This window comes from Mustela nigripes, chromosome 1, assembly GCF_022355385.1.
Source record: "Mustela nigripes isolate SB6536 chromosome 1, MUSNIG.SB6536, whole genome shotgun sequence".
NCBI lineage: Eukaryota > Metazoa > Chordata > Mammalia > Carnivora > Mustelidae > Mustela > Mustela nigripes.
In genome coordinates this window covers 116,700,439-116,716,865 of record NC_081557.1, presented here as the reverse complement: position 1 = coordinate 116,716,865, position 16,427 = coordinate 116,700,439, and the positions used below count along the sequence as shown (strand labels likewise).

The 16,427-nt window shown below is 35.1% G+C and overlaps 1 protein-coding gene across 2 annotated transcripts in view; it reads left to right on the top strand.

Annotated features, from left to right (window-relative positions):
- Window positions 1-16,427, top strand: part of GLRA3 (glycine receptor alpha 3) — a 192,184-nt gene that overhangs the window by 62,811 nt on the left and 112,946 nt on the right. For both annotated transcript variants that reach the window (XM_059393328.1, XM_059393318.1), the window contains exon 3: window positions 6,739-6,806. In XM_059393328.1, the coding sequence (XP_059249311.1) occupies window positions 6,739-6,806 (68 nt within the window). The remainder of the gene's footprint in view (window positions 1-6,738; window positions 6,807-16,427) is intronic.

Below are 16,427 nucleotides of genomic sequence, written 5' to 3'. Positions count from 1 at the left end.
TCATTCTTTCAAAGAACCAGCTCCTAGTTTCGTTGATTTGTTCTATTGGTTTTTTTTCTTTTTCTTTTACTTTTTTTTTTTTTTTGGTTTCTATTTCATTGATTTCTACTCTGATATTTATTATTTCCCTTCTCCTGCTGGGTTTAGGGTTTCTTTCTTGTTCTTTCTCCAGCTCCTTTAGGTGTATGGTTAGGTTGTGTATTTGAGATCTTTCTTGTTTCTTGAAAAAGGCTTGTACCGCTATGATTTTCCTCTCAGGACTGCCTTTGCTGTGTCCCACAGATTTTGAACCTTTGTGTTTTCATTATCATTTTTTTCTATGAATTTTTTCAATTCTTCTTTAATTTCCTGGTTGACCCATTCATTCTTTAGAATGATGCTGTTTAGTCTCCATGTATTTGTGTTCTTTCCAAATTTCCTCTTGTGATTGAGTTCTAGCTTCAGAACATTGTGGTCTGAAAATATGCAGGGAATGATCCCAATCTTTTAATACTGGTTGAGACCTGATTTGTGACCCAGGATGTCATCTATTCTGGAGAATGTCCCATGTGGACTAGAGAAGAATGTGTATTCTGTTGCTTTGGGATAAAATGTTCTGAATATATCTGTGATGTCCATCTGGTCCAGTGTGTCATTTAAGGCTTTTATTTCCTTGTTAATCTTTTGCTTGGATCATCTGTCCATTTCAGTGAGGGGAGTGTTAAAGTCCCCTACTATTATTGTATTATTGTTTATGTGTTTCTTTGATATTGTTCTTAATTGGTTTATATAGTTGGCTGCTCCCACGTTAGGGGCATAGATATTTAAATTTGTTAGATCTTCTTGTTGGACAGACCCTTTGAGTATGATATAGTGTCCTTCCTTCCTCATCTCTTATGATAGTCTTTGGCTTAAAATCTAATTGATCTGATATAAGGATTGCCACCCCAGCTTTCTTCTGATTTCCATTAGCATGGTAAATTGTTTTCCACCCCCTCACTTTAAATCTGGAGGTGTCTTTGGTTCTAAAATGAGTTTCTTGTAGGCCACATATTGATGGGTTTTGTTTTTTTATCCATTCTGATACCCTGTGTCTTTTGACAGAGGCATTTAGCCCATTAACATTCAGGGTAACTATTGAGAGATATGAATTTAGTGCCATTGTATTGCCTGTAAGGTGACTGTTACTGTATATTGTCTCTGTTCCTTTCTGATCTACTACTTTTATGGTCTCTCTTTGCTTAGAGGACCCCTTTCAATATTTCCTGTAGAGTTGGTTTGGTGTTTGCAAATTCTTTCAGTTTTTGTTTGTCCTGGAAGCTTTTTATTTCTCCTTCTATTTTCAATGATAGCTTAGCTGGATATAGTATTCTTGGCTGCATGTTTTTCTCATTTAGTGCTCTGAATATATCATGCCAGTTCTTTCTGGCCTGCCAGGTCTCTGTGGATAAGTCAGCTGCCAATCTAATATTTTTGCCATTGTGTGTTACATACTTCTTTTCCCGGGCTTCTTTCAGGAATTTCTCTTTGTCGCTAAGACTTGTAAATTTTACTATTAGGTGACGGGGTGTGGACCTATTCTCATTGATTTTGAGGGGAGTCCTCTGCATCTCCTGGATTTTGATGCTTGTTCCCTTTGTCATATTAGGGAAATTCTTTACAATAATTCTCTCCAATATACCTTCTGCTTCCCTCTCTCTTCTTCTTCTTCTGGAATCCCAATTACTCTAATGTTGTTACATCTTAATGTCACTTACCTCTCGAATTCTCCCCTCATGGTTCAGTAACTGTTTGTCCCTCTTTTGCTCAGCTTATTTATTCTCTGTCATTTGGTCTTCTATATCACTAATTCTTTTTCTGCCTCATTTATCCTAGCAGTAAGAGCCTCCATTTTTTATTGCACCTCATTAATAGCTTTTTTTATTTCAACTTGGTTAGATTTTAGTTCCTTTATTTCTCCAGAAAGGGATTTTATCTCTCCATAGAGGGTTTTTCTAATATTTTCCATGCCTTTTTCGAGCCCAGCAAGAACATTGAGAATCGTCATTCTGAACTCTAGATCTGACATATTACCAATTTCTGTATTGATTAGGTCCCTAGCCTTTGGTACTGCCACTTGTTCTTTATTTTGTGGTGCATTTTTCTGCCTTGTCATTTTGTCCAGATAAGAGCATATGAAGGAGCAAATAAAATACTGAAAGGGTGGCAAAGACCCCAAGAAAATGCTCTTTAACCAAATCAAAAGAGACCCCAAATTGTGGGAGGGAGAAAAGGGATAAAAAGAAGTTCAGAAAAAAAATTTAAAAAAGAAAACAAATAAATTATTTATATATATAGTAAACTAGTAAGAAAACGTTAAAAGAGAAAAGGGTAAAAGTTAAAAAAATTTAGCAGTAGAAAAAAAATAAAATTAAAAAAAATTAAATTAACGGCAAGACTAAAGAATCATGGGGAGAAAGCCATGAGTTTCATGCTTTGCTTTCTCCTCCACTGGAATTCTGCTGCTCTCCTTGGTAGGTGAACTTTGTCTTGGCTGGATTTCTTGTTGATCTTCTGGGGGAGGGGCCTGTTGTAGTGATTCTCAACTGTCTTTGCCTGATGTGGAATTGCACCACCCTTATCAGGGGCCGAGCTAAGTAATCTGCTCAGATTTGTTTTGGGGAGATTTTGTCCCCTGAAAGCTTTCTGTAGAATTCTGGAGGATGGGAATGAAAATGGCAGCCTCCCAATCTCTGGCGCGGAGGAGCTGAGACCCTGGGGCCCCACTCCTCAGTGCACCCTTAGAGAACAGCATCTAATTACTCCCGTCTCCATGGTCTCCGGCCGTGCTCGGAACTCACCCAGCCTGCGACCAGTTCGAGGTAACCCTGAGCTGAGAGCTAACTTCTCTGCTCTGTCTCTGTAGCCGGCTTCCCCGGTCTAATACCTGTGAGCTCTGTGACACTCAGACACCCCCGATACTTTTGTGACCCTATGGGACTTAGGGCCATGCTGGCCCCGCGTGGGCTTCGCCCCGGTTTAGCCTCTGGAGCGATGTCCCTCAGCAGAACAGACTTTTAAAAGTCCTGATTTAGTGCTCTGTTGCTCCACCTTTTGCTGGGAGCCGGCCCCTCCCCCTGTGATTTATCTTCCTGTCGCTTTGGATTCACTTCTCCACTGGTCCTACCTTTCAGAAAGTGGTCGATTTTCTGTTTCTAGAATTGCTGTTCTTCTATTCAATCTCCCATTGATTTTCTAGGCATTTGCAATGGTTTGATAAGCTATCTAGCTGGTCTCCTGCTACCTGATGTAGTCTCAGCCTGCTACTTCTCTGCCATCTTCTCCCTAGAAACCAGCTCTACTTGTTTTATTAGCACTGTTGATCAGACTTTTATTCAAAATTACACTACCTAATCAAAATTAAATGCCTTTCCTTTTCAAGGCCCAGCTCTAAGTTCTGACTCCTCTCTATTTCTTCACCATAAGAAAATCTCAGTTCATTTTTAGCTCTATGATATAATGGGAAGAGATGTTTCCCAGTCTGGGATTCCTTAGGCCAGTGGCTTCCAGCATTGCTGCACATCTGAATTATCTGAGGAGCTTTTATAAATATTGGTGCTTTGTTGCATGCCCTATTATCTAGGTTAAAATCAGGTATGAATTTCTTTTTTAAAGATGATTTTAATGTGCATAGGATTCATTAATTGGCTTATGGATCATGGACTTCATTTTTGAATAGTTTTGGTTTCTTTTTTCTATCTTATTCAAGTAAGATAAATGTCTATGAGAAAATGAGTAGAAAAACAAAGATGAAAATTGTGCACAAGTAATCAAGAAAATGTATATTGAAACCACAAATGATTTTACACTATCCTAAACAATGAGGTATTGTGTTTATTTATTTTTTAATATTGGCAAAAAAGAATATCCTTTTTATCTTTACAGAGGACCAAGAATCAGAATGCCTTTGTACTTTTTAAGAGAAATACAAGAAAATAAAAAAATAATAAAGAAATGTCTTTAAAATTTGGGGGAAAAATTCCAGCTAAAACTTTGTACCAAATGTAGATGTTAACTAAGTGAGAGGATATTTTAAAAAAATGTGAACAAGCAAACTGTCAAAAGCTTCTTATCTTTATGCACCATTTCTCAAGAAATTACTAAAGTATATGTTCCAGTAAAGTAAAGAAATAAGCTAAGAGTGAAATAAGTCAAGCAGAGAGAGTCAATTATCATATGGTTTCACTTACTTGTGGAGTATAAGGAATAACACAGAGGACATTGGGTGAAGAAGAGTAGAAATAACTTGGGAGAAATTAGAGGGGGAGACAAACCATGAGAGACTGTGGACTCTGAGAAACAAACCCTCAGTTTGTGGTGGATATTAAGGAGGGCACATATTGCATGGAGCACTGGGTGTGGTGCATAAACCACACCAATGGATTTTGGTACACACACACACACACACACAAATTAAATTAAATTAAATTTTTAAAAGGGCAATTGGGTTATAAATATAAAAGCATATATCAAGGAAGCAGGGCAAATATACAATAAATTTAAAAACAAAAAAAAAGAAGCTAAGAAAGAAAAATGTAGGGAGTCCATGAAAGGAGATCCCACAGAAGAGAGGTGGCAGCAATCCTCAATATAATGATTATGGAAGATCATAAGATCACTGCTATGCTCCAAGATAAAGCTAATGAAATATGCCTGGCTGGTAAATCCCCAAAGAATTCGCTAAATCAGTTGAAGTGATTATTTCTTGTGACATCCATTTTTTTTTTTTTTTTTTATTCCTATAGATGTTTAGGGCAAGGTGCTGCTGTTAGGTCAGGCTCATATATTAGTTTTTGTGTGTGACATTATCTACTAGGTAGAGTTTAACTCAGAGTTCTTTTAATCTCTATCATGTAATATTTCAGTGGTGTTGATTTACATACCTGTCAGCCTAGTAACAAAATCTGTAGCCAGATAATGGAATGCTTTGGATGTAATGTCATGTGAAGATCATGAGACAACTTGATAGGATGGGAAAAATGATTCCTAGAATTGGACCAGTGGTTCAAATTCTAAATGTGCTATATTATAGCACCTTATGTAACCCTCTATGAGCTTTAATTCCCTATTTTGCAAATGATGAACTATTACCCACTTTCAATGATATATGGATTAAATGGTATCTATGAATCTATACCATATCTGGTAACAAGAAGTACCCATCAATTTATAAGATCTTATTTCTTCTGCTCTGCTAGGTGATAATCTTGATATGTCTTCTTCATATTGCTGTACACACAGTTTTAAATACCTAGTAAAGGAATGAAAAAAATAGATCTTATATAAACAAAAAATATTGGTATTATGATGAATGCTAAATTAGGCATTTACAGGGGACTTCTGGAATGGGGGAGCGATATTCTCTACAAATTCACAGCTCCAAAAAAAAAAAGCAGAAAATATACTGGGAAAATGGTCAAAATGAACCTTCAGAGACTCTGAAAAGCTTGCAACACACTGAGAAATGTGTATTTAAGTGAAACTGATAGGTTTCTCTAAAAACTGAGGACATTTAAATATGGCTCCACTCTTGAGCTTTTGGTAGCCTTAAAAACCAATAGCCTCTCAACCACAGAAGCCCTGCAATCCAGCAGCCTAGCAGGTATCAAAGGCCGGCTTCTCAGAAAGTCCATCTCCAAAGCTGTTACTTTTACCTGGGCTGCTCCCTACAGGAACCCCACTCAGAGGGGAAGTCTGTCATCATCAGACTTTGATTGGAAACTCCCTTAGCAGGGAAATCCTACCAGAGGGCATTTGTTGAAAATGATCACAAGAAACTGTTGAACACTCCAGCTGCTTAAGGCTATGATACCAATTGGGCAAACAAGATCTTGAGCAAAAATCTTAAAAGAAGATCTGAGGAATGAGAAGCTCAGAGGCAGCTTTCAAATGTTCTGATATCCTCTTGTAGATCTAAAGAATACACACAAGTGTAAGGCTGTGTGATACCCAGGAAAGACCTGGGAGAACCCCAACTTCTCACCTCTGGCAGACTGCAAACCCTGTGCAAGCAAAGAAGTGAAGGTAAAGGTGTGAATGTTAAAGACATGCCCCCAAAACATGAAGTCCCTGGCAAAGGGGGGGAAGACTTATTGGTTCAAAGCATTAAGGAAATCTGACCAATAACTAGTTCACTAGTTGACCACTAAGATCACTGAATGGACACCTCCGTGGCTGCACACTATGGAGAAATTTATTAGTTCAGGTAAGTCACTAAATAATAAACAACAACAGTAAGAAACACCAGCAACAACCAACTTTGAGAGATAGGTGGGAGGTCTGGTTTCCAGAGTTGCCACATTGTATCATCTAATATATCTAATGTTTTTCACAACAACAAAAAATATGTGACATGCCGGAAAACACGGCCAGTACATGGAGGAAAAATTCAACAGAAACAGCCTGAAGGATTCAGATGTTGGACTTACCAAATCAGATATTTACAAAATCATTAGAGATAATCTAGATCAAGGAATCTGAGACTTAATGAGATTAATGACTTACATAATGGCCAACATCAGTGTTCAAAGGAGATTATGAATTTGGATTTTAACTCGGACTATTTTGCAGAATGATTGCGTTCAATATTAAGCATCTGTGTGTATACAAATATAAAAATATATATGTTCCTTTTTTAAAAAAACTAATAATGAAACACATGGAATTATTTGAAAATATTTTAAATAGTCCTTATTTTTTAATCTCTCTTTCTTTTAACAGGCCCTCCTGTTAATGTCACATGCAACATATTCATAAACAGCTTTGGTTCTATCGCTGAGACAACCATGGTAGGCATGTTTACTTTGTAACAAGTTTCACACTGGAGTGATTTGTGATTATGTTAATGACAAATTTTCTGTTAGTGTTATGTAATTTAAAGCCAAAATTAATATAATGAGATTTTTTAAAAATAAAATTACTGGTATAATTAAGTTGCAATCAACTGCAGGTAATAACGTTTCATTTGGAGACTGTATATTAGAGAATAAATGTAAGTGAAAACAAGATTGATTTTTCCCATTTTGGTAATTAAATCTTAAGTCTCAAATTAAAACTAAAGTTTTACCATTTAAATTCTTTCTTTTCAATGCTCTTTAATAACCAAACAGAAACATAGGAGCAAATAGTTTCATGTTCAATTATTCTGTATGCTTATAATGTATTTACAGTATTATTTTAAGTGTTTTATTTGATTACTTTTCCAAATAAATATAGTATTTGCATAAATATTTAACATAAATATTTTGTGAATAGTGTGGTACATTTACTTTATTGAAACTCATTAACAGAGACTTCATTAGTATGTAATCAAGAACATTTTATATAATGAAGTTATTAAAGCCAAAAAATCATCATTACAGGCCAAATTTATTCTGATTTGGATTTTATAACATTCTCTAAAGATCATGCTTTGCACTGCAGCTTTTCTTGTGCATTTCAGCTGAAATAAAATGCAGAGATAGACTCATGATTCTCCCAATATCTGTAAAATTGTCTGGCAGGCAAGTTTTTTTAATTGAAACTATGTATGGTGGTTTTTAAGTTACCTAGAATTATACTCCACTCCTAAATTTAGCAAGTATAATTTGCATTAATTTTCAAAGTTGATTTTATCTAAAATAGAATGTGAAATACTTAAAGATTTATTAGCTTCCAAAACCATTATTAAGCATCGATTTATGCTCATTGTGCATATCTCAGAATGACTTGATAGCAAATTTTCTAAGGAAAAATAATCTAATATGTAAATTATTATGGGTGGACATAAAGGTGTGTGTATGTATACAAGTGCATGCATGTGTCTGTGTAAAGAATATATCTTAACAGGAAGAGAATTTACTGAAGTGTCTTTTTTAAAAATTTCTCTTTTCCTCATGTGTGCAATATTTAGTCATTTAGAGGCATCTCTGTGGTTTTATCAAACAATATAATATAACTACAATAAAAGTATCAGTGAAGAAGAACTGAATTTACATTTTTGGGCATTATATAGAATTATCTTAACTACAGTGTATACATTAACATGAATGTGTGTTTGTTTGTGTAAACAGAGAAAATGCATACCATTTGCTTGCTTAACCACAGTGGTGTTCCAATGCAATTCTGACTCTGAAATGACTATAATCTTGCTTAAGGCTTTGACATATTCTGGACTCTCACTGAGTATTTGGTTTGATTTATATCCTGCATTTCTATTATTGGAGAGAAAAATTTTCATCTACCCTTCAAGATTCTTTTGGCTGGTTTAAGAATTAAATTGACATGAGACAGCTAACAGAGGGGAATCCAATTTAATAGCATACATAAACACAAGAGATTCCAAAGACAGGCAAAATGTGGTATATATGCCATTCTGAACTAGGGAGAAAGAGATAGGAGTCTGGGACTGCAAATGGAAGGAAAGCCATTCACAGGAAGGTGAAAAAGAATAAATGTTTTTTGAATAATTGTTTGCTGGACCATTCAGAAACAATTGACCATTGAGAGGACTTTGGCCTTGCCAGGTTCCTACCTATTTACCAGGCCTAGTTCATATTATACCTATGGTTATCTATGGTGCTAGCTTCCTTCTTGGAACAGGTCCTCTATCTAAATTCTTTTAGCCAGTTAGCAAAAAGAAAAACGTCTTGAGACAAAAATAATTCATATACCAAAGAGACACATTTTGGGGTGTAAAATTCTGCTCCTCTACTGTACATTCTTAGTTCAAGTCATATTTAAAGATGAAGGAATCTCTGCTTTTTTTTTACTTAGACTTTCCAAATTGTATTTTGAGCCCTGGCAACTTGTTCATTTTAATAGCTGCTACACAAATTGTATAATCTCAAAACCCTAAAAATATGTTTATACTTTTCTCTTTTGCAAAACTGTTTCCACAAAATGCTGCCAACAGCAATAGTGGGAAAAATTTACAGCCTTACTTGTCTTTGCGGGATGGAGGAAAAGACTTGGGAGAAAAGGGAAGACATGGCCAGATTTCCTTCTCTAAAACCAGAAAGATTGTCAGGTTCTTTGAGGATATTTTCTTTTTATAATACAATTCATCAGTCTATTACTAAATGGTTGTAGCACATGATCTAGAGGATGACTGCACCTGCTAAATTTCTTACCTGTAATAATTTTAGACTCCCTTTATAAAATAATATTACACAAAAATCTTGCAGAATATTGCAAATACAGTTTCTCAGTGACTCTTACTCGGTTTTATTTCCTTTCTCTAACATAGAAATCCTTTTCATTCCTACATATTCTATCATAATGTGTTTTTTTTTTTAAGTCATTTTTAGCATGTATCACTTTCCTCTTCAGAATCACAAGCAACATCAATGAACATTAATCAAACATCTCGGAGGTTAAGTATTATAAAATTTACTATGTTCATCTTGGTATCTTTCTTTTTAGTCTTCTAAACTTTTTAACAGGTGATATTACTTCTATTATTATAAGCAGATTCAATTCAATCAAATTCAATATCTGTAGAATTTTTAATGGTATCAGATAGAAAAGCTGCAACATGGTGTCCATACACATAGAAATGGAGAAAATTAAAACTTATTATTATATTTCTACCTTAAGATTCATAGAATACTTTCCTACCACTTGATTAACTTGGTGAATTTTATTCAGTTTCTACCATCTGTAGAAAACTTTGTAGCTCTGTAGCTAAACTTTGTCCATTAGTTTATTTGCTGTAATATTATTTTGTTTTTATAAAAGTATTTATAGATTCTTAAAAATATTTACATATCTTTTTTTAAGTTATTTATTTTGACAGACAAAGATCACAAGTAGGCAGAGAGAGAGGGAGAAGCAGGCTCCCTGCTGAGCGGAGAGCCCCATGTGGGACTTGATCCCAGGACCCTGAGATCATGACCTGAGCTGAAGGCAGAGGTTTTAACCCACTGAGCCACCCAGGTGTCCCCCAAAATATTTACATATCTTATATAGTTTATTTAAAAAAAAAGATTATTTATTTACTTATTTGAGAGAGAGATCACACAAGTAGGCAGAGAGGCAGGCAGAGAGAGAGAGAGAGGGGAAACCAGGCTCCCTGCTGAGCAGACAGCCCAAATGCAGGGCTCGATCCCAGGATCCTGAGATCATGATCTGAGCCTAAGGCAGAGGTTTAACCCACTGAACTCCCCAGGTGCCCCTATTTTTGTTTTTATAATACAAATAGTGTAACTTAACTAAGACAATATATTAAAATTGTGAGGATGGTATTTCAAATTACCTATGTTCATTTATGGCTATCTTTGTACCTGAGATCTCATATTTAAAATGTATCTGAATAAATCTTCCAATATATAGATCTCCACTTAACAAAGACCTTAATTGTCAAAAATATTAAGCTCCCCTCTGCTGGTCTACTTTCTCACAATTTTATCTCTCCCCATCTTAAAATTCATTTTGTTCCATTTGAGGTAATTATTTGATTCTTGAGAAGATTTCTCTAGTAGATATTCTACATGCTTACCCATTTGTTTTGAAAATTAATTCAAAATTTTAAAGTCTTTTGCATTTTATTCTTGTACCAAACTTATTTTTTAAAATATTTTTGTGTGCTTGGGGTGACTGGGTGGCTCAGTCAATAAAGTCCTATTCTTGATTTCAGCTCAGGTCATGATCTCAGGGCTCTGAGATCAAACCCCAGGCATCACCTGGCTCCCTGTTCAGCAGGAAGTCTGCTCGGGATTCTGTCTCTCCCTCTGCCCCTCTCCACTTCCCCTCAAATAAATAATAAATCTTAAAAAAAAATTATGTATATCTTTCCAAGAACATAAATTCTAATTTATTTTTGTCTATGAAACTCACCATTTCCCACCATTTCCCAATTTATTTGTCCAATTAACTTATTATAGTACCAACCCTTCTCACTTGAGCACAGTCTTATTATTCTTGACATATAATTATCAAATTTTTTCTTTAGATAATCTATAAATTTTAAACTTCCTTATTTATCTTATATCTGTGTCATTTGTCATATATAATGAGATTCTCTAAGGACATATTCAGCCTCCATTATTCCAGGTTCACATTCTTCTTTTTTTAAAAAAAAAAAGATTTTATTTATTTATTTGACAGACAGAGATCACAAGTAGGCAGAGAGGCAGGCAGAGAGAGAGGGAGAAGCAGACTCCCTGCTGAGCAGAGAGCCCCATGTGGGACTCAATCCCAGGACACTGAGATCATGACCTGAGCTGAAAGCAGAGGCTTGACCCACTGAGCCACCCAGGCGCCCTCAAGTTCACATTCTTGATTTCACAACAATTAGAAAGCAAAGTTCTTGAAAAAAATAAATAAATAAATTCAAGATGAAACTGGTTTACCAACATCAGAGTCATTCCTGTTCCCCTTTTGTAACATGGCCTTGATAAGGGACATGAGTCTGTCCTGCCATCTAAACTTGTGGTAACAAAAGGAGCTCATTCATGATTGTTTTTATTGCTTCTAGAGGGGAGCTTAAGCTCTCCCCATTAATGTGACTCCTGCAAACCTGTTAGGAGTTGTGGAGAAGGCTAAAATGCCAGGATGAAAGCATTTGTAATTTGGGTTTTTTAAAAAAACAAACAAACAAACTTATTTATGAATGTAGTAATTTGGGTGTGTGTAGATAGCAGTGTCTCAAACTGCATATATATTCAGGCTTACCCTCCTATCTTCAGAAAACAGATGGCTCTCCATCTTGTTACACATATGTTAGAGAGTTTGAGAACTGCTCGGCTATGTGCCTTAAGTCAATATTTACTCATTGAACCATTACTTGTCACTAGTGCCGATAGAAATACTTATTTTTACAAAATAAAACAAAATAGATTAAATGTTTTGATGTAATCATTTTTCAGGTGTCTGTAGACAGATATATGGTGGGGTTGGGTAAGAGTATCTGAAGGTCTACTGTGATCTCAAACTATACATTTTCTCAGTTTTTCACATAAGTTATGCATTCATACTTTAGTTGCAATAATAATCATACATAGGTAGATGCTACTTTGAATGGTTAGATCATTATAATCTCCAAAGAAATCTAAGCCAGTATGGCATACAAAATTTATAGTGTCCATTTTCAGATTCTTTTTTTTTAAATTTTTTATTTTTTATAAACATATATTTTATCCCCAGGGGTACAGGTTTGTGAATCACCAGGTTTACACACTTCACAGCACTCACCAAAGCACATACCCTCCCCAATGTCCATAATCCCACCCCCTTCTCCCAAACCCCCTCCCCCCAGCAACCCTCAGTTTGTTTTGTGAGATTAAGAGTCACTTACGGTTTGTCTCCCTCCCAATCCCATCTTGTTTCATTGATTCTTCTCCTATCCACTTAAGCCCCCATGTTGCATCACCACTTCCTCATATCAGGGAGATCATATGATAGTTGTCTTTCTCTGCTTGACTTATTTCGCTAAGCATGATACGCTCTAGTTCCATCCATGTTGTTGCAAATGGCAAGATTTCATTTCTTTTGATGGCTGCATAGTATTCCATTGTGTATATATACCACATCTTCTTGATCCATTCATCTGTTGATGGACATCTAGGTTCTTTCCATAGTTTGGCTATTGTGGACATTGCTGCTATAAACATTCGGGTGCACGTGCCCCTTTGGATCACTACGTTTGTATCTTTAGGGTAAATACCCAATAGTGCAATTGCTGGGTCATAGGGCAGTTCTATTTTCAACATTTTGAGGAACCTCCATGCTGTTTTCCAGAGTGGCTGCACCAGCTTGTATTCCCACCAACAGTGTAGGAGGGTTCCCCTTTCTCTGCATCCTCACCAGCATCTGTCATTTCCTGACTTGTTGATTTTAGCCAATCTGACTGGTGTGAGGTGATATTGCATTGTGGTTTTGATTTGTATTTCCCTGATGCCGAGTGATATGGAGCACTTTTTCATGTGTCTGTTGGCCATCTGGATGTCTTCTTTGCAGAAATGTCTGTTCATGTCCTCTGCCCATTGCTTGATTGGATTATTTGTTCTTTGGGTGTTGAGTTTGCTAAGTTCTTTATAGATTCTGGACACTAGTCCTTTATCTGATATGTCCTTTGCAAATATCTTCTCCCATTCTGTCGGTTTTCTTTTGATTTTGTTAACTGTTTCCTTTGCTGTGCAAAAGCTTTTGATCTTGATGAAATCCCAATGGTTCATTTTTGCCCTTGCTTCCCTTGCTTTTGGCATTGTTCCTAGGAAGATGTTGCTGCGGCTGAGGTCGAAGAGGTTGCTGCCTGTGTTCTCCTCAAGGATTTTGATGGATTCCTTTCGCACATTGAGGTCCTTCATCCATTTTGAGTCTATTTTTATGTGTGGTGTAAGGAAATGGTCCAATTTTATTTTTCTGCATGTGGCTGTCCAATTTTCCCAGCACCATTTATTGAAGAGGCTGTCTTTTTTCCATTGGACATTCTTTCCTGCTTTGTCGAAGATTAGTTGACCATAGAGTTGAGGGTCTATTTCTGGGCTCTCTATTCTGTTCCATTGATCTATGTGTCTGTTTTTGTGCCAGTACCATGCTGTCTTGATGATGACAGCTTTGTAATAGAGCTTGAAGTCTGGAATTGTGATGCCACCAATGTTGGCTTTCTTTTTCAATATCCCTTTGGCTATTCGAGGTCTTTTCTGGTTCCATATAAATTTTAGAATTATTTGTTCCATTTCTTTGAAAAAGATGGATGGTACTTTGAGAGGAATTGCTTTAAATGTGTAGATTGCTTTAGGTAGCATAGACATTTTCACAATATTTAGTCTTCCAATCCAGGAGCATGGAACATTTTCCCATTTCTTTGTGTCTTCCTCAATTTCTTTCATGAGTACTTTATAGTTTTCTGAGTATAGAGTCTGTGCCACTTTGGTTAGGTTTATTCCTAGGTATCTTATGGTTTTGGGTGTAAATGGGATTGACTCCTTAATTTCTCTTTCTTCTGTCTTGCTGTTGGTGTAGAGAAATGCAACTGATTTCTGTGTGTTGATTTTATATCCTGACACTTTACTGAATTCCTGTATAAGTTCTAGCAGTTTTGGAGTGGAGTCTTTTGGGTTTTCCCATTTTCATATTCTTAATGGAAAATCCTTCACATTCTTTTTTATAAGTATATTTTTATCAAATAATATTGCTTTTATCAAATAGAGTTATTACCTGTGCAAAAGGGAATATAAGTTACATTCATGTGTCTATCATTTTAAGAAATTAAACATTAAAAATAATTTAAAGCTGACCATGTCCTCTTGCCCCAAACACTGCCTCCCTACCTTTCCAAAGAAGCTTTGTTCCTGAACTTGATATCAAGAGATAAAATTCCATTCTACAATTATGAAAACATGAACAAAACAACCATACTGTAGTATCCACTTGTAATTTGATATTCTGGTTCAAATTTATGGTTTTTGACATAAGCCTTTGACTCTTCCTTTCATTTTCATTTCAGGGAGTATTCCGTATTGTATTTATATTGTACTTATTCATTCTACATTTGCTGGACATTTTGATGTTTTTAACGTTTTTACTCTTACAAAACTCTGGATTGAAAAATTATTGTACATTTTCTTCTAACATGCATATGCAAATATTCTATAGGGTATACACCCAGGAATGGAATTATTTGGTCCAAGGTTATATTCTCAGAAGTGAAACTGTTTGACTCAAATATTACTAAATTGTGCTCCAAAGTGGGCATTCTGTCTTAAACACCTACTATTAATTTTATTAGATTTTCTATTGTTTTACATCTCCCATAATTAATATTTACTCCCTCTGGATATAATTGCCATTATTATGTACTTCTTTAATTAATAGTGTGGTTACATGTTTTTCTTGAAAAATTTTTTTTCCTTGCCATTTTTATGTCCTTTGTGCAGAATGCCTTTTTGTCTTTTCTACATTTATACTTGTTTGCTTTTATAATGTACACACTAACCTACACTACTCACACACAGATATATTATTCTGAAGAATGCTCTGTTACATGTATAAATTATTTCAATTTTAATTTACAAAATCTAACCTAGTTTTTACTCACTGGTTTGTGCTTTGTCTGAAGAAATCCTTCCCTCATCCAAGTACATAAAAACATTTTCTATATTTTCTCCTAAAAGCATTTTGCTTTTCCTATTTAGGTTTCAGTCCACCTGGAATTTTGTGCAGTTGTATACATATATATGATATGCAGTAGATATTTATTTTTTATTTCACAATTGAATAATGACTTCTACTAATTTACAATTGTACCTCTGTCATATATATTCACATATATTCATACATATCCATATGTATTGAATGAGTCTGTTTCAGAATTCTTAATTTTGTCCCAATGGTCAATGCACCAAAATTGTAGTCTTCTTTAATATAGCTTTAAACTGGAGTTGATATTTAGTAGGACAACTTTCCAAACATACAGTTTATTCTTTTTCAAAGTATTCTTGACTCTTCTTGGAAGTTTGTTTTTTCATATACATTTTAGAATTATCTTGTCAAGTTCCACAAAATAAACTTGAATTAACTATGTGAAATTGTTTTGAGAGAACTCTAACCTTAAAATATTGAGTCCCCACTGAGCACTGGGCCCAACAGAGAGCTCGCAGAGCTTGATCTCACGACCCTGAGATCATTACCTGAGCTAAAATCAAATCAGACACTTAACCCCATCCATGAATATAATGTATCTCTCTTTTTACTTAAATATTAGTATTATTCAACAAAACATATAATTTCTCATAAATTCCTTGCATATGTTTTAATATTAATAAATTCTCCTTTATTTTTAAAACATGTATTTTAAAATAGAAAAATTTTAGTTATATTTTCAAATTATTGCTAGTATATAGGAATATGATTGTTTTGTATATTGTTTTAATATGCTTTCTTGTTAGCCCTAAGACTTTCCAGTTCCCTCATGCAATCGTTTTGTCTCACAATAATATGTTAATTTGGTCCTCTTGGTCTGTATATGCTTTCCATCTTTTACTTGTCTTGCTGTTTTAGCAAAAACAATATTGAGTGAAATTTATATTGTTCCCTGGCATTAAAGGGGATATTTCTAGCATTTCCAAAATACATAGATGTTTGTTTGAGTTTGGTATAGATATCCTTTACCAGAAAAAGGAAAAAGAATTCTTTTTCAGGAGAACACAGAAATCATTAACTACAAAACAACCCCCCAAATGGGCATTAATCTTCCAATCCATGAACCAGTGTATCAAATTATTTGTCTTCAGTTATTGTTAGCTACATTTTTTTAGAGTTTGTCAGATACTTTATTTTTTCCTAAGTATTGATGTGTGGTTATAAATGTTATTTTTTTAATTTTTAAAAATAATGTTTTACTCTAGAATAGTTTCAGATCTACAGAAAAGTTACAAAGATTGTTTAGAGGGCCTCCATACCTCCTTCCCACTGTCCTCTCTTATTAG